Genomic DNA, 23436 nt, shown 5'->3' with positions numbered 1-23436 from the left:
TAGAGCTTGTTCTAAGTCCGCCTGGCTAGCTACCACCATCTTACCTAATTAAGTCTGTCGCGATAACAACAATGTTAACAGCATTGTTGTGTTCCGGCAGTTAGAGGTAAGATGGCCAGTTCCTCCGTGGTTGAGGATTCCGGGTGAAGCTCGCTTCCACCTTCGGCCTGATCATCACTTATTATACCATCAGGTGAGATCAGCGTTGCCGGACGTCCCGATTTTGGCGGGACGTCCCGATTTTTTAATCAAATTTAAATGTCCCGCGCGGGACAGGCTCGGTCCCGCTTTTCGGAGAGAAACACTCACTTCACCAGACTATTGTTTGAAACGCCATATTATTGTAAATAATAAAACTTTTTTAATTTCGATATTTTTTCTTTTTTTATTCTAAAGTCGAATTTAATGATAGAGTAAATCTGTACCTCTAGCATGAACAACTTTCGTCTTCGAATCGTTTGCGTATTCGATAAAGTTCGATACTCAACCTTCGAATTAAACGATAACGTGACAATTTTGATTCTCAAAATAAGTTTCGTGCAACCATTTCTTACACTAAGTTCACTTTACGACACGTCCACAAGGGTGCTGTTGTAGTTTTCGTACTAAATCTTTTGATGGCGATTTGAGTACGCAAACGATTTGAACTCGAAAGATTTTCGTGCTAGTAGTACTGATTTAAAATATTATTTTTTTGTAAAAATACATTTTCTATGGCTACTTTTGCTATCTATTGTCACGTAAACGTATTTGGTGCCGGTTGGTGGGCACCATAAAACATCTTGTATCAGTGACTTCTGTAGAGGTTCTATGAAAATATAACTCGCGCTAAGTTTGATAACGTGGTTTATTCATGAGCTTAAACACAGTACATTTTTCTTGCACAATTATTTATAATTCGCGGGCGAGTCTAATAGTACGAAGTGTCATCTGGCGGCCGCCTGCCTAGCGAGTCTTCATGTTGGTAGCGAAAACAGTATTGCCAACCACACGATGACATTTCGCTACACGTAATTTTAAGTCAAATAAAAAGATAAATATTTGAAAACCTTTGATTATTATACGTTTTTTTACTATGTCCCGCTTTTGACGGAAGAATCCCGCTATTTTCACTCAAAAAGTACCAAAGTCCCGACTTGGCGAAAAAAAAAACTGGCAACGCTGGGTGAGATATACAGGCCAAGATTTAGGCCAAGAGCTTCCCGTTGTGGATAAAAAAAAGTAAAAAAACCATAGAACATGCAGCAACATGTTACTCTATGGTTTGATCAAACTCTATTGTTTATTCCCATGTCATCGGCATCGATGGAAGCTTTTACAATTTACATTTTATTTTTGTAAGCAAAAAATGGGTTGAAAATGAAATAAAAACTAGTGTGGTTGTGATAAAGTGAACAATATCCCTGCGAATGAAACTTACGATGTGATCATGGCTGCTTTTACAACATTATTAGTCATAACATTCTGGCTTCAAAGTACAATAGTGTGTGGATACGAATTTATATCACAATATCCCAGTCAACAGAATGAAACATACTATTTCTACCACCTTGCAGTCGATAGAATAAGTGGTCAAGTTTATGCTGGATCATTGAATTGGCTTCATCAACTGAGCCCAGACCTGAAACCCATTCATGTAATACGAACTGGTCCAAAACTTGACAATCCTATGTGTCATGCTAGCGGTTGCACTTCGCCCGAAATAAAAACAACATACATCGATAATGTAAATAAAATCCTGGTGATAGATCAAGAGTCAAGAATTGTGATAGGATGTGGATCAGTTGCCCAAGGATCCTGTTTCAAGTATAAACTGGGAGACCTGTCGGCGGAACCCGAGTTCGTGCCCGTAAGTGTGGCAGCTAACGATGCCGATGCCTCTACATACGCATTTATCGGGCCTGAGAGATACAACTCTTGGGACCGTGCTAATGTTTTATATGTAGGCACAACATTCACCAACAATGGAGAGTACAGACATGATGTTCCAGCCATATCCAGCCGAGATCTTATGACACTAGATCTGGCCCAGTTCACTTTCTCAAAACAGAGTTTGATACAAATAGATGTTAAGTACAGAGATAATTTTTTAGTGCAGTATGTGTATGGATTCAATGCCAGTGATTATGCATACTTCCTAATAATACAAAAACACTCTCATCTTGCTGGCAATGAAGAGCTCGGGTATGTGTCTCGTCTGGCTCGCACCTGCGTTAATGATGACAACTACAACAGTTATACGGAGGTGACATTGGAGTGCCATGTGCGTGAAGAAACTTCGAGTGGTAAGAGTGAAGTTGTCAATTATAATCTAGTTCAAGATGCTAAGATAGCCAGGGCTGGTTCCAATTTAGCCAACCAATTGGGTATTGAAACAGGTGACTCTGTATTAGTTGCCCTTTTCAGTCCTTCAAGAGGTATCACTAATGAGCCAATGGCTAAATCAGCTATATGTGTGTTCTCCTTACAAGAAATAGAAATTAAGTTTAATGAAAATGTTCATATGTGTTTTAATGGTAGTACTAAGGCACGCAATATGGGTTACATATCAGGTATGATATCTGATGGCAAATGTCCGAGTGTAGGCACTACTGGCAATATACTTAATTTCTGTGAAGTGGGTCTTAAAATTAGTGGTCTGTATCCAATCAAAACAATATCTGTAATTCACTGGAATAATACTTTAGTAACTTCTGTAACTATGTCTGTAACTGGATTACATACTGTAGCTTTTCTAGGCACAAGTGATGGTGTTTTAAAGAAAGTGTTAATTGATGCAGAAAAGGCATTAGAATATTCTAGTGAAGAACTTCTACCTGGACAAAGGATACTTCCTGATACAACTCTGTCACCCTATCAGAAAACTTTGTATGTGTTAGCAAAGAATACAATTGTACAAATACCTACTGAAAGATGTGCAGAACATGGTAATTGTTCTTCTTGTTTGGAATCCAATGACCCTCATTGTGGATGGTGTTCATTAGAAAAACGGTGTACAGTTCAAAGTATGTGTCAGAAAGGTACCCAGAGTGCACCCAGGTGGTTGTCTCAATACACAGGTCAGCAATGCATTGATTTTGAACAAATTTTACCTGATAGGATATCAATGAGTGAAGAAACTACTGTGCAGCTAATTATTAGAACTTTACCTGAATTACCCTTTGGAGCAAAATATAAATGTGTGTTTGGCAATGCACAACCCATTGATGCTGCAGTTACCTCCAATGGCCTAGCATGCCCTACCCCAGATGTAAAATACCGACCTAAAATACCTCAAAATCAGGACCACATTTATGTACCCCTTTCAGTTCACTCCTCAGAGACCAATAAAGATTTTGTATCCCGAAATTTTGCTTTTTATGATTGCTCTAAGCATACAACTTGTCATTCTTGCATTATAAGTGAGTGGGCATGTAACTGGTGTATTTATGACAATAAGTGTACCCATGATGTTTCAGTATGTCAAAGAACTATCATTAGTGGGGAAAATAATCCTACAAAACTACTGAATCATGGCATAGGCCATTGCCCACGCATCAGGCAATATAAAAAGCCAATTTTACTGCCTAACAATGTCCCCAAGGAACTGGAACTAGAGGTGGAGAACCTGCCTCATTTACAGCCTGGCCACACAGGATTTCAATGCATAGTAAGCATTGAACTAGCTAACATGATACTCCCAGCTAGAGTGGAGTCAAATCACTATATTGTGTGTGACAAAACTACATATTCTTATGAAGAAGATGTGGGAGAATATAATGTTAGTGTAAAAGTTGTATGGAATCACAAACATTATATTGACACAATAACAATTACATTGTACAAATGTGAGATACTGGGGTCCCACCGAGATCATGCTGATTGCTCACTGTGTATCACACGAAATTCCATATATCAATGCACTTGGTGTGGTAATTCTTGTTCCTATAGTGAATCTTGTCTAGAAACTCCTGTTACTGAATGCCCTAAACCCAGAATAGACATGATAAAACCTCTGAGTGGCCCAATAGAAGGAGGCACTACTGTAACAATAGAAGGAAGTAACTTGGGCCTAAGAGTAGAGGAGGTCACTGGAAAAGTGCGCATTGGCGATGTATTGTGTGATATAGTTGATTTTGAGGTATCAGTCAGTATCACTTGTAAAACAGGCCCTTCCAATGGATCAATGGTTGCTCCAGTTATTGTAGAAAATGATGCAGGATATACAGAATCATCAGTTTTGTTCAGCTACAAAAATATAAAATTACAAGGCATCTATCCTGCTGTAGGACCTGTGTCAGGCGGAACACAATTAGCTATTGGTGGACAGCATTTAAATATTGGTTCATCTGTATCAGCTTATTTGGATGATTTATCTTGTTCTGTAAACAAAACACAAACATCCAATAGTAGATTAATTTGTATAACTCCCAAGACAAATGCTCCACATGTGATTCATACATTGACTGTTTCTATAGATAATGCTAATCGCTCTCTTAATGGAGATCTTTTTAACTACACTGCTGATCCTACTATAATGGAAATAAAACCACTTAAAAGTTTTGTGTCTGGTGGAAGAATGATAACAGTACATGGCACTAATCTTCATACTATTCAAAAACCTTTAATGAAGTTATATTATGCCAATGAAGAAATTCCAGTCAACTACACTGCCTGTACTGTATTAAATTCAAATCAAATGGAATGTCCAAGCCCTGCAATAAATGCAAAATATCATGATATATTACAAGCAACCAAATCTCAAACAAGTACCCCACAGATAGCAATGAAAGTTGGATTTGTAATGGATAATGTAGAGACTATGCATGATTTAGAAAAATATTTTAATCCTCCTAGAACTCACATGGTTTTTGTGGAAGATCCCCATGTATACCAGTTTCCAAACAGGATAAAATCATACAAAGGTGGTGATCCTCTTGTGATTGAGGGTGAGAATTTGATTAGAGCTAGTGATGAATCAGATGTGGTCGTAACAATCGGCACTCAGCCCTGTAATGTGACAAGCTTAACAATGCAACAGCTTCTTTGTACACCTCCTCAAATACAACCCTCTAACACAGATGAAAATGGAGTGCAAGTTTTGGAAATAAACTTACCCTTAGTTGTGGTGAAAGTTGGAAAAAATCTAAGATTTCCTATTGGATACCTTCACTATGAATTAATGAGAAATTATAATTTCCCACCAGAAGCTATTGCAGGGATTGCTGCTGGAACCTTCTTTTTAGTCTTAATTTTTATGATTGTATTGGTTATGTACAGAAGGAGGAGCACAAAGGCAGAAAGGGAATATAAGAGAATACAAATACAAATGGACACCCTTGAAAGTAATGTCAGATTAGAATGTAAACTTGCTTTTGCAGAATTGCAAACTGATATGTCAGATCTGGCAGCAGATTTGGAACATTCAGGTATTCCAACTCTTGATCATGTGAATTATGTCATGAAAGTATTTTTCCCTGGAGTTTCAGATCATCCTATTTTAAATGTGCAAAGTCAATTTATTAATGCTCCTAGGACAAATTACGACGCAGCTATGATTCAATTTGAACAACTTTTGAATAATAAATGTTTCCTTCTGTCATTTATAGACACATTAGAAGCACAAAAATCTTTTAACATTAGAGACAAAGTAAATGTAGCTTCTTTGCTGATGATTATACTTATGGGCAAGATGGAATATGCCACGGATATATTGAAGTCACTATTGTTGCGCCTAATAGACAAATCCATTTGTAACAAGCACCCTCAGTTAATGCTAAGGAGAACAGAAAGTGTTGTGGAGAAAATGTTAACAAACTGGATGGCTTTGTGCATGTATTATTATTTAAAGGATTATGCTGGCTCTTCATTATTTTTATTGTTTAAAGCCATTAAACATCAAATCGAAAAAGGGGTGGTTGATGCCATAACACATGAGGCACGGTACTCTCTATCAGAAGAAAAACTTTTAAAAGAACAAATAAACTATCAAACTATTACTTTACACATTGTACAAGATGATTTTGACGATAAGGTTCAATGTAAAGTTTTAGACTGTGATAGCATATCACAAGTAAAATCAAAAATACTAGATGCTCTCTTTAAAAATACTCCATTTTCGTTACGACCTTCCGTCCACGAAGTTGATCTTGAATGGCGCCATGGAAGAGGCGGACACGTAACTCTGCAAGATGAAGACCTTACGACAAAGACGCTGAACGGCTGGCGGAAACTCAATACCTTAGCTCATTATGGCGTCAAAGAATCCGCAGTGATGTCTTTAATATCACGCCAAAACGACAGTTTCAACACTGCATACAAAATTCCATGCAAGAATTGTACTGGTATTTATTGTTCAAATTCGCATATACGAGTGTATAATAGCGATATCACTGATCAAAACGTACATTATTATCACTTGGTTAAACCCATTGAGTATCAGCACATTGTTAACAAATCGTCAGAACATAGCCACAAAGCTATCCCAGAGATATTCCTCACCAGGCTTTTGTCCACCAAAGGAACAGTGCACAAGTTTGTTGACGACTTCTTTAGTACTGTCCTCACTGTAAACGAAGTTTTACCACCAGCTGTGAAGTGGTTGTTTGACTTGTTTGATGATGCTGCCAGAGCACATGGCATAATGAATCCAGAGGTAGTTCATGCTTGGAAGTCAAATAGTTTACCTCTAAGATTTTGGGTAAATCTTATAAAAAATCCCGATTTCATATTTGATATCAACAAAACGGCTACTGTTGATTCATCACTATCAGTAATCGCACAAACATTTATGGATGCCTGTTCTTTGACGGAGCATCGATTGTGTAAAGATTCGCCATCAAATAAATTATTGTTTGCAAAAGACTTGCCCACGTACAGAGAAATGGTTATTCAGTTTTATCAAGCAGTCTCGCAATTACCTCAAGTTACAGACCAAGAATTAAGTACTTCTATGCAACAACTCTCTGTAGAACAGTTAAATGAGTTTGATACTCTGTCTGCCTTAAAAGAGTTGTACATTTATGTCAGTAAGTATAGAGAACAAATTATATTAGGACTAGAAAACAAAATGCACTTAGCTCATAAATTAGATAATATAGCATGCACTATGGAAGGAGATCCCACATCTATATGCTGACTATATGACACTGTAAGTAACGATTTAATTGCATTTACGTAATTTATTTGAGNTTCGTTATCTTAAAGATTAATATTCATCCTTCAAAATTGTGTGTGTGTTTTTTTTGTGTGATGATTTATAAATATAAAACTTTTGAACTGTTTCAAAGCACACTTTTTTTTTCAAAATGTACATTTTTTTTGAGAAATACTCATTTATACAATATCTATTTTGTAAAAAAGCTTTAATTTATTCTGAAAATACTCAGATTTAAAACCGATGTAAAAAGACTGTAAAATATCAGTTTCACAAATCTAGGTAGGGAGTTAAAATATTTTTTTCCAGTGGTTATAAGATAATTGACCCTAAAACATATTTTAAGGACACTGTAAAAGTATTGTTATATTTTTTGTAAGTAAGATGAAAATGCACTCATGTTGTACTATTGGCATGTATGTAAAAAATTATTAATTAAGTAGCCATTATTATTTGTATGCATTTACCTCCCAGATGCCATAACTTCGTGTCCATGCTATTTTAATGATTTTGATATTATAATAATGCTCTCTTTTTATTTTACAAATAGTACCTATAGATCTGGTGTTAAATTTATTTTAAAATATTGTAAATTAAGATTGTATGTATCTAAATACTTATCTATTGATGTGTAATAATATGCTAAGTTGTATGTGTAAAAAAGCTAATTCTTAAGGAAAATGTTGTGATATTTGTATTTGGAATATTGATATTATCATTTTATTACTTTATCCAATTAATTTCAACTGTAAATTAGTCCATATTGTATTATAGCAATCAGAATCTCAATTAGTATGTTTGTATGTAAACCTAATATGGTCTAATTTCTGAAGTCGGTGGGTGATCGGAGAGGGGCGGAGTGCGAGTTACCCACACATCTCCGTTCTCTCTCGGACCGCGCTGCTTTAGCAGGTAGGTGATTCAAACCATTTGATAACTTGATTTAAAATTTTTGTATGCCATTTTTTTTACCGAATCTTACGACAACCGAGTCTACCGTAACTCGCGCGAGGTTCTGAACCGCCTTGATGGAGCCGACACGGTTGAACAGTAGCAGCTTCTCAATTTCATGTCTTGTATTTGTTTGATCTCATATTTTTATTGCTCAAATTTTGTTAATATTTAATTATGTATCATGCCATGACACGTTTCTTTGCAAAATTGTAATATTCCATTTACAAAATATTTTAAGCTAGGCTTAGGTTAATTAAAATTAAGGCAGCGTAAATTCACCCGTCTCTTAAAGTTTTATATTATTACTTAGAATATACTTATTTATCAATCTTTTTGTAATGAATAATTTGAACATGAATGGGATAAAAAGTAAAAAATCGCATTATTATTTCGACATCAATTTTTATTGACACATAAATATACCATAAATCCATGATGTACCTATGTATTCTAAGCAGATTTAAGCACGTTCAATATTACAAACTGTCCACTCCGCCGATTTAAAACAAATAGACACAACACAAATTGTGCTTTTAACAAGTTTGTACTTTCACGCATATTTATATATTAATAAATAGTTCAACAATAATACTACCAAATAATAATAGATAATAGGGATTTAAAACAAAATACACTAGTGTTAACATAGGTACTTAAAATTAACAATTTTGACAAATAGAAGAACTGTTTTGGTGCTGTTATATTCAATCAAATGGAAATATAAATTTATGTATTATGGAATTTGTTAACAGTCGCAAACAAATTAAAATGGTCCCTAAATAAAACTTTCATAAATTCTTATAGCAAATCTCTTTTGAACAAATATATCAAATTATTATTATGTATTATTACATTCTATTCTAATACATACAAATATATTTTAAACAAGGCACACAAAAACAAAAGGCCGCGAATCCTACCTTATTTCCTAATCGAACGTTGGCCAAAGTCGAAATCTTTGCACCCCACAAAATGTATGATTTATGAAGTGGGACTTTGTTATCGAAATTGACACATATCAACAACAAATTTCTTCCACCTTCGCGTCAATTATCTAGTCTCATCCTAAGCAGAGTTTTTATGTTTGTAGAATGAGATAAAAACAATTATTACTCTGGTCTATTACATTATTACTCTGGTCTGGTACAAACGCTCGTGCATAACACATACATTCCTCTACGGGACTTCCCGCGACTATTGGCTTGGTAATCCAGAATGTGAACAACAAACCATTTAGTCGTCAAAGTATGAATGATACTTTGACAGTAGGAAACATACACTGATAATTTATTCAACACAAAACAACGCAATACATTTTATCGCTACACAAGCGAAATCGTTGAGATCCTCCAAATTTGGTCTATTTTGTTATATTCATTCATTAATACCATTCGTGTCAAGTATACTCACAAGCTATATCTAATTTATGTCGTTGTATATTCTTTCTGACGGTAATCTCATATCGTAATAAAAAAATAAATAGTTATCATAATTTTAGGCCATGTGTTTAAACTTTATAATGAGATGCAAGCGACATACAGCTTATAGTAGAGGGTATAGACGTTAGTTTATACAGTTTACTCCATATTGGTAATTAAATAACGTCATTATATTCGAAATATTCTGATTACAGCGGATAGCACGCTGGTACATTTTTTTGTATAAAAATAGGGCCTCTACGTCATTGATATCGAGTAAAACTTACGCTAAGCGCAAGCTCTAGCAAGGCTAGCAGTGTACACAGCAGTATCTATTTGTTTATATAAATCTAACAATATTACAAATTATAGTCAGCGATAACAGCAAAGGACATGTATCCGATCTAAAGTTCATCACTATTATGAGACATATTCCCTGTGGTAGGTGCTAAACAGTATGGTGTAGTGTCGCGTGCGTATGTGGTAAATTATAATACAAATTATGTTATCTATCATATTATATAATGTAATCTCAATATCCGTATTAGGCGCTACTCAGAATCGATCCTAAAGTAAGCCTATAATATAAATTCGTAATTTACTATTAGTCAGCCAGAAGAATGGGCTTGATAACAATTTGAATAGAACATTTATGGGTGTTTTTCCATTAGTCGGCAAGGAAAAGATGACTTATGAAATAACCAACATTGCTCAAGGCGAGCCGTGCGACCATACATGTTCGCTGAATCAAGACTCGGTTTTTGGTGCATTCACCCGTAGTTTGCCTTATAATGGAAACACGCCCTACAGCTTAAGTAAGGAATAAGTAGGTTTCCGACTGAATATAAGATAATATACACATTCCTCATAGCTATTAGCCTCAAAAATCTTCGACTAAAATGCAATTATGCTACGAGTCGGAAACATGATTTCTAGTGGCCAACCAATTTACAACACCCAGCAACATACTTCGTAAAAATATTTCTGCTTATACTTAGGCTCTATCCGCCCCTCTCATTCACTAGGGAGAGTGAGAAAGACTGATAAAGGCAAATGTGTTGAATTTTTGTTACAAAGTAAGGCAACAGATTCCATTTCAGTGCTGTGACTTCGATCGAACATTATTATAACATACATTATATCTACTCAATATTCCTATAGCGTCAAACTTTTATCCAATGTTATCATACAACTAGTTTTTCACTTTCAATGCCATGCAGAATAAATATATTAAAATAAATGCATAAGTACATAAATAAACAAAGTATATATCACAACATCTAAAGTAATCATATTATGTCACAACACAAAAACATGCAATAATGTGCTAAATTTGTGGACTTTGTGCAAAGTATTATTGTTAAATAAAAAAAAGATGTAAAATAATTATCTGATGGTATCACTCTCCACTGTGCATTCAAGTTTGGTAAGTACATTAGTAATGCATATTCTATCAAAGTACACCAAACCTCTATTAATAATAAAACCTCATATAAATATCTTACTTAATTTGTTATTTTTAGGCTAAATCCAAAAGTGGTAGTAGGTTAGGGTCAGCCCAGTAATATTAGTAAGCTTTTTGAACTTTGTCCAGTGGATCGTAGTATACTATTGTTGACGATTTTATAAGATCTGGTTCATCATCTGAGTGAATTTCTGTTCCGATAGTGGTGGTGTCTTTCTGTGAACACTTGTTGTGTGCCATGAGGAGGCCGCCGGCCAAGCCCACCAAGGCTCGGTCCAGCCAGTTAACAGGGTTGGCGTACACGAGTCCCCCTTCGTAAAAACCCAAGTGACCTCCATGAGCTAGTTCCAAATACATAGCTTTTTCGTGTGAACCTGAAAGCAAAACAAATCAATCAGTGAAATCATGACTGTACGGCGCTTATCGAAATTGGTAGTCTTGAAAAATAGGCAGGCTATGACTCAAGAGGTAAATGACTGTAGCCATTTGAGTTTTAACAAAAATAACGTCTGTTACATTTTTGTTTACGTATAGAAAATTTCCATTATAGGCGCAGACTAAAGTATCATGCACCGTAGGGCAATGCGGGCGTGGGCGTGGAAAAGTAGAACTACAGGCCACGGTCGTGAATTGAATAATGAATAAAACGTTACTAAATATAGCCGGGCTGGACCGTAGGCCGGGATTGTCTTGGGGGTTCGAGCTCTGAATCAGAGACAATACATCTCATATAACATGCGAAATTATATCAATCGGAATTCTAATGATGAGTCATTAGAATTCCGATTGATATAATTTCGCAAAAATACGAATCTTTTTTACCGCTTTTTTGTGTGTGCAATAAAGTTTTTAAATAAATAAATAAAATAAATTTAATGTCGCAGGGATATGTTAGCGCAGACTGCGCAGATAAGATACAGAGTAAGGTGGATACTAAGTATGCGTAAGGGCTTTATGATTTCTGGCTATTTTCATCTTCCTGTTCATCCACCTTATACCGCGTACAAAAGTGCATGTGCCCGTAAAAATAAATTTTATTTCAAGTAATTTCCACGTGTAACTATTATTAGCAAAATAAAATCATTTGTGAACATTGTATGGAAATAATGATGTCATGTGTAGAGCGCGTGTATGCTGCTCATTGAGTAACGTTGCAAATTATCGAATCCAGTTCTATTGTAATGTTTGACTAGCATTACGATGTTCTATTACTTTACAGTTTAGCCATTCATGCATGTATTGCTATAGGAATTGATTGTTATGCAATATTTTCCTCCTTAATCTATATTGTGGTATAAACAAAAAATGCGTGGCCAAGTTTAAAAAAAAAACATTTTACGATATTATACATTTTCAATATTACCTAAGAATGTTCACGTAACTGAACCGGATAGTAACATCCGATTGCAGAACTAGTTTTGTTTTTAAAACTTACCTTTCCGAGGAACGTCATCAATATAAAATCGGGCATCCGATGATGACATCATATGAGGTGAGTTCACTTGTTCAATGTCATCTACTGATTATGGTTGAGACGTCATCTTTAAGGAATGACTTTTCACATTAATAAAATTTGTTAGATGCTTACTTATCCCACCACGACGGTTGACGAAACCCAGCTACGAAAACTTATGATTAACTAACTGGTAGCCGCCCGCGACTTCGTACGCGTGGATCCCGTTTGCCCCCCTTAGGAGTTGAATTTTGCAAAATCACATCAATGAGCACCTACGTTCTAAAAGGAACCCCCATGCTAAATTTCAGACTCCTAGCACTTGTAGTTTCTGAGATTTCGTGATGAGTGAGTCAGTCAGTCATCTTTCGCTTTTATATGTATAAATAGAATATGAAAACATTTATGTTTACTTACTGACAAATTGACGGATGAGTGGCAGCAGCGGTTCAGGTACAATAGGGTCGTCGCGGGCGTTGATGAATATCATAGGAGTATTGATGTTCTTCAGGTAGAATGCTGAGGAACTCCACTTGTAGAGTTCCGCGACGGAGTCGAATCCATGTACTCTCCTGTAATGTACTAATAATGTAATACACAGTTGTTTGAAGGTGTTTTATGCTCACAACAAAAAGAGAGTTTTAAAAAAATGCTGCAATTTTATTTGTACTGGCCAAATACGAGTACACTACATATACACATATTGATCCAAACATTTAATAAAATTAAAATTATAGCACCGTTAGTTTTATCTAACAATCATTATACAATAATTATTTTTATCAGGCTATAAATCATAAAGTTCAGTCGCAAAAAATTACAAAACTCGTACTGTGTTATGAGGAAGATCGGTCAGCATTAATATTACTGAAGCGGACTAAAGTATGTGTCTCCTTAAACACTTGACATTGGCAGAATCACCGCGGCAATAAATCCGCGGGATAGTCCAAAAAAAAAAGGAAGATCGGTAACCTATGGTTTCAGTAATCGGGCGTATCAAATATCAAGACATTCGTACAATATTTGATACGCGTTAATCATGGTCTTAGTCATATCTTTTAAATAGGTAAGAGCATAAACCTAAGAACGCGCAAAAAATAAAAATCGTATCCGTTTATGATAAGATCCCTTTTCTATGATCATAAAACTGTTCTAAAAATTACGATACATAATTTATTTTAAATTAAACCAGCCTATAAATCAAGTAGACAGGATTCGTTTAAATGACTTCCACAAGTACGATATACTTTAAATTCAGCATTTAAGTGTTAATATTAATTTTATTCATAAGTCGCATACCTTGAATAAGCCTCATCCAGGTCCGGCAGAGTACCGGCCGATACTATCATTTTTTCATCCAGAGTATATCTGTTTTTAATTTCTTGATTGAGCAGCATCCTTTTATGTCTGGTGATAATATTCCGGTAGTTGTCTGTCATTATGTACAGATAGAAACGGCGGAAATTTTGCCATTGCAATAAATACACCATAGTGCTGGAAATAAAAAAAGCATTAGTTAAGTTTTTCATCCTGAATGTAGATTGTTGTAGCAGCGCACTACTAAGGCCCAATTCGACCAAACTTTTATACGAAAATAACTCCTGGTATAACTGGTACATTCGACAGTTTCAGTATGGGAAATATGTCAAAATGACAAGTTTATTCTTCAGTTTAAAGTTATCCGACGATGGTAAAATCAGCCCTAAAGCGCATGCACTTGTTGGAACAGACGATAGCATATCAGACTACAATTTTGTTGGAAAAACGTCTCTATCACAACTATTTAAGATATCTTTTTATCTTTCTTTCGCTTGATGTGTCATCGTCTGTACATCAAGATAAACACCTGCATCTTTATGTACTTTTAATAGGTGTGATTGCTACAAATTTATAGTGTCGCATTAGATTATTGACCTGTAAAGATGGTATGTTGGTAAAAATAAATAAATAAATGATATAATAATGTAAAGCCTGATGAGCTGTCGAGTGTACACGTGTCATTGGCACCAATTAACAGTGATTAGGCTGAGTTAATAATAGTCGTTAAAATTTTGTTGTTTTTAGGTCAGGTTATCGTAACATAACAAATACATGTTTACTGTTTACAATTTACTTCAGATGCAGAAGTTAATGATGGAGCAATATTTATAATAAGCATTTATATTTCTGGAAATATCACGTAAATGCGGTGATCAGCAGAGACCCGTCTGTTCACGATGTTTTGCAATCAGAGCATGAATGTAGATGCTTGAGTAAGTATTGCTTACATGACATTTTTAATGTAGAACGAGGATTTTTATAATGCTTCTGTCGTTATTAAATGTTAATGTACATCTATTTAGATAAATGACTTGACTTAAAGTCCTATGTCCCCTAGTCGGCGTCCACAACAGTCCTCCATCGTGTTTAATCATTCAATAAACATAAATAGATAATTTTAGCTATCAAGTAGGTGCAGTTGAATTAAACGCAGGTAACTTACTCAAGAGCGTTGTATCCCTGACATATGGAAATGCCCCCTATTATGTTGCTAGGTCTCTTCCTGTCTTCGCCTAGGTATTTCGTAATCAAATTGCCGCCAAGACTGAATCCGACTAGAATTATCTTCGTGTTAGGATATCGTTCTAACAAGTTTTCTATCATGTAGTTGAAATCGTCGGTGTGCCCTGAAAAAAAAAGAGGAAGTCAATTCAGGAATATTGGCACGCCGTGATTCATTTGAGATTCATTCTAGAGTTGTGTATCATTTCATTTGATAAATTGGTGTGGAAAATTTTAAGTTACAATTCAATTGATAAGCAGAGCAATATAAACACTGGAAAATTGCCCTGCTTTCGTGAGACGACAATCACGAGTATAACTTGTGGCAGGTAGTAATGGATTTTACAGACAGATTTTTATCAATATGGTTACAATAAATGCAATGATTAGGACTATGTAACTGTACAATGCCGTTGATTAATCAAATTCTTCATTCGTGTAGCATTTGTAGCTAATATTACAGTAGAGTTTGTACTGTAGTTTGTTTGTTAGTTATACATTTGTCGAGGAATGCGCAGTCAATGTCGACCTCACGTTCAGGCAAGAAGGGCGTGATTCATAAGTACTTGCAACTTTATCGTTTTCTAGGGCTGTATCATAATCGGGCATGTGTTTTGCCATGGTTTAGTCAGTTAGTGATTTGGTTTCAATATCACTACTACCAAACAATACAGAATTCGTTTTAACCAAAGGACGTCCACTGCTGGACAAAGGCCAAGGATTTCCACATACGGCCGACATCTACCAGAACAAGAGCAGAAATACTTTAACACCGCATTTCTTAACTAAACTCGGTCGGAACTATGTATTTTAAAATTATTTATTCATTCGTTTGTCTGTCTCATTTGAGAATCCAAGACCAAAAAACCAAGACTCCGCCGAGTCGAGTGTTTAACACTTTATCTACCTAGCTAGAAGAAAAATAAATGTACTTATTCACTTTCGATTCAAGAGTAATGAAATATCTCTTCATGAAAGGCAATCGTGTACATCTTACGATACGATAATGCTTTAATATTTTCGATATTAGAAAAAGTGAAATCTTGATCAAATTAACTTCGTAATATCATTTTCCTTAATTTTATCTTTATTAACGCAATAAATGATTTCCACTCATTAAACATTTATGCTTAATTAATAATCTTCACACGCCACAACGTTTTCATAATAAACAAAACAAAGGTATTATTTTTTTAATTTGGTTAATAACGATAGAGTTCACGTACCTACACGATCAATATTCCGAAGGACAAAAAAATGCTCGCACATGCAGTCTCCCATGACTGGCCATGACTCATATGCAAGAAAAATGAAGATAACATTAAGTATTACTTATCTATACTAATATTATAAATGCGAAAGTAACTCGGTCTGTCTGTCTGTCTCTCTTTCACGCCTAAAAAACCACTGAACCGATTTTGATGAAATTTGGCATAGAGATAGTTTGAGTCCCGGTAAAGGACATAGGATAGTTTTTATCCCGGTTTTTGAAACAGGGACGCGCGCGATAAAGTTTTTCTGTGACAGACAAAATTCCACGCAAGCCGCGGGCGGAAAGCTTGTTATTACATAGTTGGTATCGAAGTCTCCAGTAGTTTCTCAACGAGATATAAATTGATATAATAATAATGAATGCTACTCTTCTCGGAAATCCATAGCAAATAAATTCATTGGTTGCCTGCTGCACCTGTGTGTACAGAGTTGCTACCTATATCGTTATGATACCATTAATAACTTAACAAGTCATTGTCTCTAGATAAGACACACGTTGATAAATCAACCTTCTTGATTAGCAAGTCTCATTGAATTTTGTTTCAAACAAAAAAGACTTATGTTGAACAAAAAGCGTTCCCCAAAAGATTTACGGCCGATTCTGCGTTCGCTTTGCCTGCATCCTCATCTCCCCATCATGTATTTGTCATCGTCAGTCCACAGAGTTCACATTCGACTTACAGAGTAGGAAATTTACAGGTGCAGGGGTAAAGGGTACCTACTCAGATCATAGATATCATAGATATGATCTGAGGGTACCTACATTTCTTTAAACTACATTTAGCAGAAATGTAAGTAACAATGGCTTTACGATGATCGTTTACGGAATTTTCCACACACATGAGAAGAAAAATTGTGGAATAATTGCTTGCTACAATCGTTATTATTAGAAATGCATTTTAATTATTGGTTGGACGCATAACTCGTATAAAACAAGGACTAATTAGAATTAGATTGTTCGTGTTCTAGTTTAGTTTTAGTCTTAATGTAGTGTATAATAAACAAACATTATGGATTTCTATTTCACGGGTTCAATTTGACGACAGCGTTGTGGGCTTTTAAATGTCGCACACATACCAGCAGCTTGGCAAGCCTACAAACGAGAAGGGGCACACGCGTATGCGTTATATTGCATCATTAGCATGCGCACCGGAGAACCGGACCGAACTCATTGCCAGTTTAATATTTAAACGTATGACGATAAAGTTTAATATGCTTTGGATGTGCAAGAGAAAAGTCGGATGGTTGCTATGCCTGAAACATCGGCGCTAAGTATGATGACTGGTAGCGCATTTTCTTACATAACTTTTTAATTCCTATCATTGGAGTTCCGAAAATATTTCTCATACAATTTGATACCATAATGATCATTCTTCATAAAAAATTTAAAACCTACATATTTAAAAACATAATCATTGATATTCATAATATCACTAATCATACACTTAGTTTTTACTAATATTTGTTTTCATATATTTTTCTATACTAATGATCGAAACTCATAATCATTCGAATAAATAACTATAATATTCATAAATGTGATTTATCCTAATATTTGTTTTTATAAATTTCTTAATCATAATCCATATTATTGTATGCAAATGAAACTATAAATATCAGGTTCGATTGGTATATATTATTAATCACACTTACAGAATATGTATATGAAAATACTAATGACACCCGTATATACATATATTATAATAAAAACATGTTTAATCATTTTTTTTCTAATATAGCTAAATTAACTTAATATTAGAGGCTAATGCTTTCAAATAATCACATTTGTTACTGTGTTCAGATTGTTTCTTCAATACGTTATCTATTCGATCAGATTTATTGGTATACTGTCTTGTCTTTTTGGCAGGCGGATTTCCATTCAGGTGTTTTTCAATTTCGGCTGTTTGATGTTTAATTTCAAGCAGTATCTTTTTTGATAAGAAGTAGAAACCGGCGTGGTGCTGTCCAACCAAGTTTTGAAAACGGTTATGCCACCCTTCTGCATTATTTTGTGTTCGTGGTATGTTGTGCTCATTTAGTTCAAAAGTACTCCATATTTTTGGATCGTATTTGGGTGGAGAAGAGCAAGTGCCCCATATATAGTTTTCATTGAACCAATCTGCAATAATTTTCGCGTTGGAAGAGATATTTTCAATCCATTTATCAAAATAAACGGGTATTTCCTCTGGCGACAGGTAAGCGAGTGCTAAAATACCTCTAATTTCGGACGAAAATGATTCGTCTGTTCCATATAACTTCTGGAACCCCCTACTTTGCACTTGTCTGTATATAATTTGGCCCAAGTGAAAGTAGCAACCTTTAATAATTGTGTTTTCAAATACAGTTTTTGCGCTTAATTGTGACGCCTTTTCAAAATCCATCAAAATGAACTTAGGCGATAAAGTCAAATTTAATAACTCACAGTATTCAATCAAAGATGAAAATAAGGTATCGTAGGTGATTTTGTCTTTATTTGTACATAATGTGATAACCATAGGAAATGTTTTTGAGTTTACACAACCGTGAATTGTGTATATTTGTTTAAACATGGTTGGAGCAACTTTAAATGTTCCATCCATTATTAAATAAATGGAGGAACATAACCACTTGAGCAATGTCTTTGATGTGAATATTATTATTCTTTTATTGTCATCAAATCTTTTATCAACTAATATGTTTTCATCTTCGTTCATTTTGAGATAGTCACGATTTATTTCAAATTTAATTGAGTCTGGTTCTTTTAATTTATCTTGCTTATTTCTCTGACGATAAATTGTTTGTCTTAAATTCAAGTTCGAAGGCAAACTAGACAGTACAGTGGATGAAGTACTTGCTATGCATTGTTCGATAACATGTATTGGTTTCTTTTGCATGTTATTTAATGCGTCGTTCTTCAATTTGTTTATAGTGCTGTGTACCTGCAATGAAAAAAAGTAAGTAAAAGAAAAATAGAAGGTTAAGTTAAAAATTGGCCAAGTGCGTGTCGTGCCAAGCGCAGTGTAGGGTTCCGTAGTTGTCCGTCGTTACAACAATATATATACCCCCTTACTAATAAAAAGATACACAGTTGTTGATCACTGTTTTAAAATGACATTTCCATACTAAACGTCACTTTAAAACACTGTTCAACGAGCGTGTAAGTTTTATTAGTAAGGGGGTTAGTTTCTAAGCAAAACCTCGGACAGACAGACAGACAGACATATCGAAACTATAAAGGTTCCTTGTCATGACTACAAAACCCTAAAAATGCGGGTGCGTCGTATCGATATAATTGAAATTTAATAAATCGTTATTTAACATTAAATTAATTTGAAATGGTCCAAAACGCAATATTTTGTGCTACAAAACTAACGTGACAGACACGAATCGCTGCAAAACCGACTCCACGTAGTCTTGTCTGCCCTACCCCTAGAGTGTAATTTAAAAGCCGGAGGCGCGGAGGGAGGGCAGCCCTCGCCCGCTGTAACGAGGCTCAGGCGCCCGGGCGAGCTGGAGCGGCTGAGGCTGGTCGCCGAGGCGCCGAAGGCGCCGATGGCGATCCAAAAAGCCGAAGCTGCGGAAGCAAGCGTGGGTGCCTGAGCCTCGTTACGCAAGGGCGGAAGGGCTGCACATCCTGCAGCGCCGGAGACGAGGAGATACCAATGCATTGTCGAAAACAGGTTAGGTTAAAAATAATAATAAATTAAAAACAAACCTTTTCCTTTAATGAATCCGGATCATGGTTGTGTCCGTTGTTTGACTTATTGAGTAATTTATACATCTTTTTTTCCTCATCAAATGTAGTTGTTATTCTTGACTTGCATTGATATTTTTCACTGCTCCGTAATTCACATATCCAATATTGTTTTCCATTACTCACTCTGTTTTTCTCATATATGAAACCGTCCCAATTTAATTTAAGTCCTCCACGACTTGTTTTAAAAGAATTAATATAAATGTCATCCATTTCTATGCGTTATAAAGACAAAACGTTAACACTCATTGCAATGCTGCACACTGATACGAATGACGTAAGGCCGAGATACGGCTATGCTGTTCGAAGAGTACCCGCTTACTTGCTAATAAATTAAAATTATTTTTAACATATTTTACGATTATGGAAAATGACATAAGTTAAAATATTTTCTTAGTATTGCCTTTCTTAATCCTTCAAGCTCCGCGAATCTAGACACAATAGATAATCAATTGTTATGACATTAATTAATGCCGTCTGGGACTCAATCGGTTAATACAAAAATTATATAATATTGTCTGTTATGAAGTAAGTTATTCTGAACAACGACATTATGAGTTGAAGTATGTTCTTAGTAACAACATTATTAATTAAAACAATATGATCATTGAATGTTATGAAGAAAAAAGATATGAAAAAAAAAATTATGTACTTAAAATGTTTCTTGGTAGCAACAGTATTGATAAAAAAATTATGATTACTGACTGTTATGAGCTCCGTTGGTAGTAATAAAAAAGTATGAATAAAAAAAGTATGAAAAATAAAATTATGAAGAGAGATTATTATGAACAAAAATCGGTAGTAAGACAAAGAATAGGATTTAGAATTTTATGTGAGCCAATATAGAACCATGATGACTCACCATACGAGAATATTCTACTGCCGGTAACCGGCACGCTGTTCAATGCACCGATGTGGTTCAGTACGGCGCACCTGTAGCCGTGACACTGGGAGTAGTGGACGTATGTGCGTATGTACACGCTGCAAGGTANAACGCTACAACGCTCTCCGATGTGTTGCCGATGCCGGGACAGATTGCAACCGTGACGTCATCTAATGGAAGGAAGGATGAAAATTAAAATTTTTACAATGTGATAAAAATTTGTTATGGTTGATGACTGCATGTATGTAGGTATAATGGGTAGAATAGCGTTGATAGGTACTAGTATTATGTTATCTGTGATTAGGTATGCACTTGATGTCTGCCTGGCGACTAGGGAAAGGGAGAAAATAAAGTTAGTTCAGGTGTTTCAGCACTATTAGATTACTAATACGACATTTGCAGCAGTCTGCAGCATCACTGCGTTATGTGAATGTGATCATCATGATACACGTCGCGTCGTTGTCATCGTCGTACCTAGTAATAAGATTTGGTTGGATTGGTTTTGAACCTTTTATCTCACTAAAGTTAAAAATGTAAATGGCATCAATTCAGCCACTATCAGATTAAGGTGTAAATATTTATGGGCATATTTTATAAGATCAGTAAACATTGATAGATTTTTATATTTACCTTCATGTTCCGATCCAACTGGCTCATAGAGATCATATGTTAGAGTTGACTTGTCAGGCAGGACTAGTGAAACCCTTCCACCAATAGGCCATGGGCAGCGAACCCGCCCTATAAGGCTGTGGAGGATGGTCTGGACATGGCCACTGAAGCCCCATAATCGAGTTGGAATGTACCTGCAATGAATATTGTAATAAAATAATTGCATACTTGATTGGTTATTTCATTTTCCTCAGACAAGATACATATAGGCCAGTAGAATTAAACACAAAAATTGATTAAATCGGAAATAATTCCTACAAAAGATTTTTTTGCTTTAATGGCTTCATTGGTTGCCCATTAAGACTCTCCTAAGTTTTCGACTTCGACGGAGTTGTGCTTAAGTGGTGGGGGCCCCCGAAAGGGGCGTTTTTTCGGTTTTTCGGTTATACCGCGTAAAGGACTTACCCTATCGAAAAGTGGTCTTCATGATGGTTAAAGGGCACTTAATCCTGCATTGAATAAGACCAAATTCATATGTTTTGGACAAACCGTTCTCGCGCTAAAGTTCGGCAAAGTAGAAAATATACGTATAATTAATGACCCTCTCCACGTCCAATGGCTTGTTACCCACATGCTTCCAAGCCTTGTAAAGGGTCGCCTTAACCAGTGTAACCCTAACAAGGCTCACGAGTTTGATTCGCTTATCCTTGTTCGTCCCAGCCGTTCCTTAACTGCGGTTGCTGCACCTCTTCCTGGCACTCTCCTGAACGACTCTGTGTTACCTAATGTGGCTGCCCCTCTTCCTTGTACCCGCTATATTGGATAGACTATAGGTACCTATCCTTTTAAAAACATTACTGTAGATATTAGTACCAATATCACGTTATTGTACAAATGTTCTAAATTTCTATTTATCATACATATTTGGAATAAACTATCGGAACTAAGTTTTGCGATAAAGTTTTATTGTCCAGAAAGAATGATATGACATCATCAAACACGATTTACAAGCATGACCCACACAGTGTTGGGATATTGTAAAATGCAATTAATATGAATGGAAGTTTAACTAAAATGTAAACAAATACTTACGGTTCGTTCAAAAAAGGTGAGATGAATAATATATTCTCAATGAAACTCCTATCTTTTCCATAAATCACAGGTTTCTGCGGTTGACTGTTCACATTCAGCAATCGGAAAAGCACACACAAAATTACTGCAACAACAGCTAAAAGAACCGTAGACATTCTGACGATATTTATGTTAGATGCCAACTTTACAAGAAGTGAATCCTACATAATAGCAATGTAACTTCCTTAGTAGAAAGGAAATAACTTTATTTATTCAAGAACCGTCCGCCTGACGAGATAATACGAGAGGAACTGTTTTTTTTTCAGATCGGCCAACAAGAGCTTTCAAAACAAATCTGACAGTTTCTAGAACAAAAATCATAACTCATTTCTATTGGTGCAATTGGAAATCCGATAATAAAATAATTTAATCCTATTGGTGGATCAATGACAGACCTACTTTTTTATTGGTCAATAGTTTTTTGACATTTGAAACCTTGAGAATGGGGCTGTGACTCTAGTGCCTACGGATGGTTTCCAATTTTCCATGGTTGTAACATTATAGTTAGGGCTTTGCGAATTGGGCACTGAGTACTGACATGCCATTCCTGCCAACAACAATCAACAAAGTGTACGGCATATCGGGAGTTCGGGACTAAAATAAAGTGGTCTAATCCTATAACTAAACAGAATTTCTTTAGTTCTGGTGCTAATTAATTTTTCTTTCTGATAGAGATAATAAATTGTCCTTTGCGGGTGCTTTCAATTTGAAATCATACAATAAAATGATTTAATTCTAATAGTAAACTAATAATGGGTCTGCGGGTGTCTATGGGCGACGGTAATCACTTACCATCAGGTGATCCGTTTGCTCGTTTGCCTCCTATCACATTAAAAAAAATA

At 35.5% G+C, this 23436-nt stretch overlaps 2 protein-coding genes across 2 annotated transcripts; one reads left to right on the top strand and one right to left on the bottom strand.

Moving 5' to 3' along the window:
• The first annotated feature begins 1265 nt into the window (after window positions 1-1265).
• On the top strand, window positions 1266-8675 carry PlexB (plexin B). The gene is made up of 2 exons (XM_028323251.1): window positions 1266-7164; window positions 7315-8675. The coding sequence occupies exon 1, from the start codon at window positions 1430-1432 to the stop codon at window positions 7115-7117; it is 5688 nt and encodes a 1895-aa protein (XP_028179052.1). The 5' UTR covers window positions 1266-1429; the 3' UTR covers window positions 7118-7164; window positions 7315-8675.
• Hydr2 (abhydrolase domain-containing protein 2) lies at window positions 8541-22857 on the bottom strand. Its single transcript, XM_028323262.1, is given in 8 exon segments — window positions 8541-11346; window positions 12843-12997; window positions 13725-13919; window positions 14908-15091; window positions 20834-20975; window positions 20978-21024; window positions 21485-21657; window positions 22556-22857. Coding segments are annotated over 8 exon segments (1323 nt in total). The 5' UTR covers window positions 22711-22857; the 3' UTR covers window positions 8541-11074.
• Window positions 22858-23436: the final 579 nt, after the last annotated feature.

The sequence above is a fragment of the Ostrinia furnacalis genome, unplaced genomic scaffold (genome assembly GCF_004193835.3).
Source record: "Ostrinia furnacalis isolate ACB-3 unplaced genomic scaffold, ASM419383v2 OfSCF0069, whole genome shotgun sequence".
Lineage (NCBI taxonomy): Eukaryota > Metazoa > Arthropoda > Insecta > Lepidoptera > Crambidae > Ostrinia > Ostrinia furnacalis.
The sequence above is the reverse complement of the archived record's forward strand: the minus strand, read 5'-3'. Positions and strand labels throughout refer to the sequence as shown.

Coding starts and splice junctions, on each gene's coding strand:
- PlexB (XM_028323251.1), top strand. CDS start 1,430: ATGGCTGCTTTTACAACATTATTAGTCATAACATTCTGGCTTCAAAGT.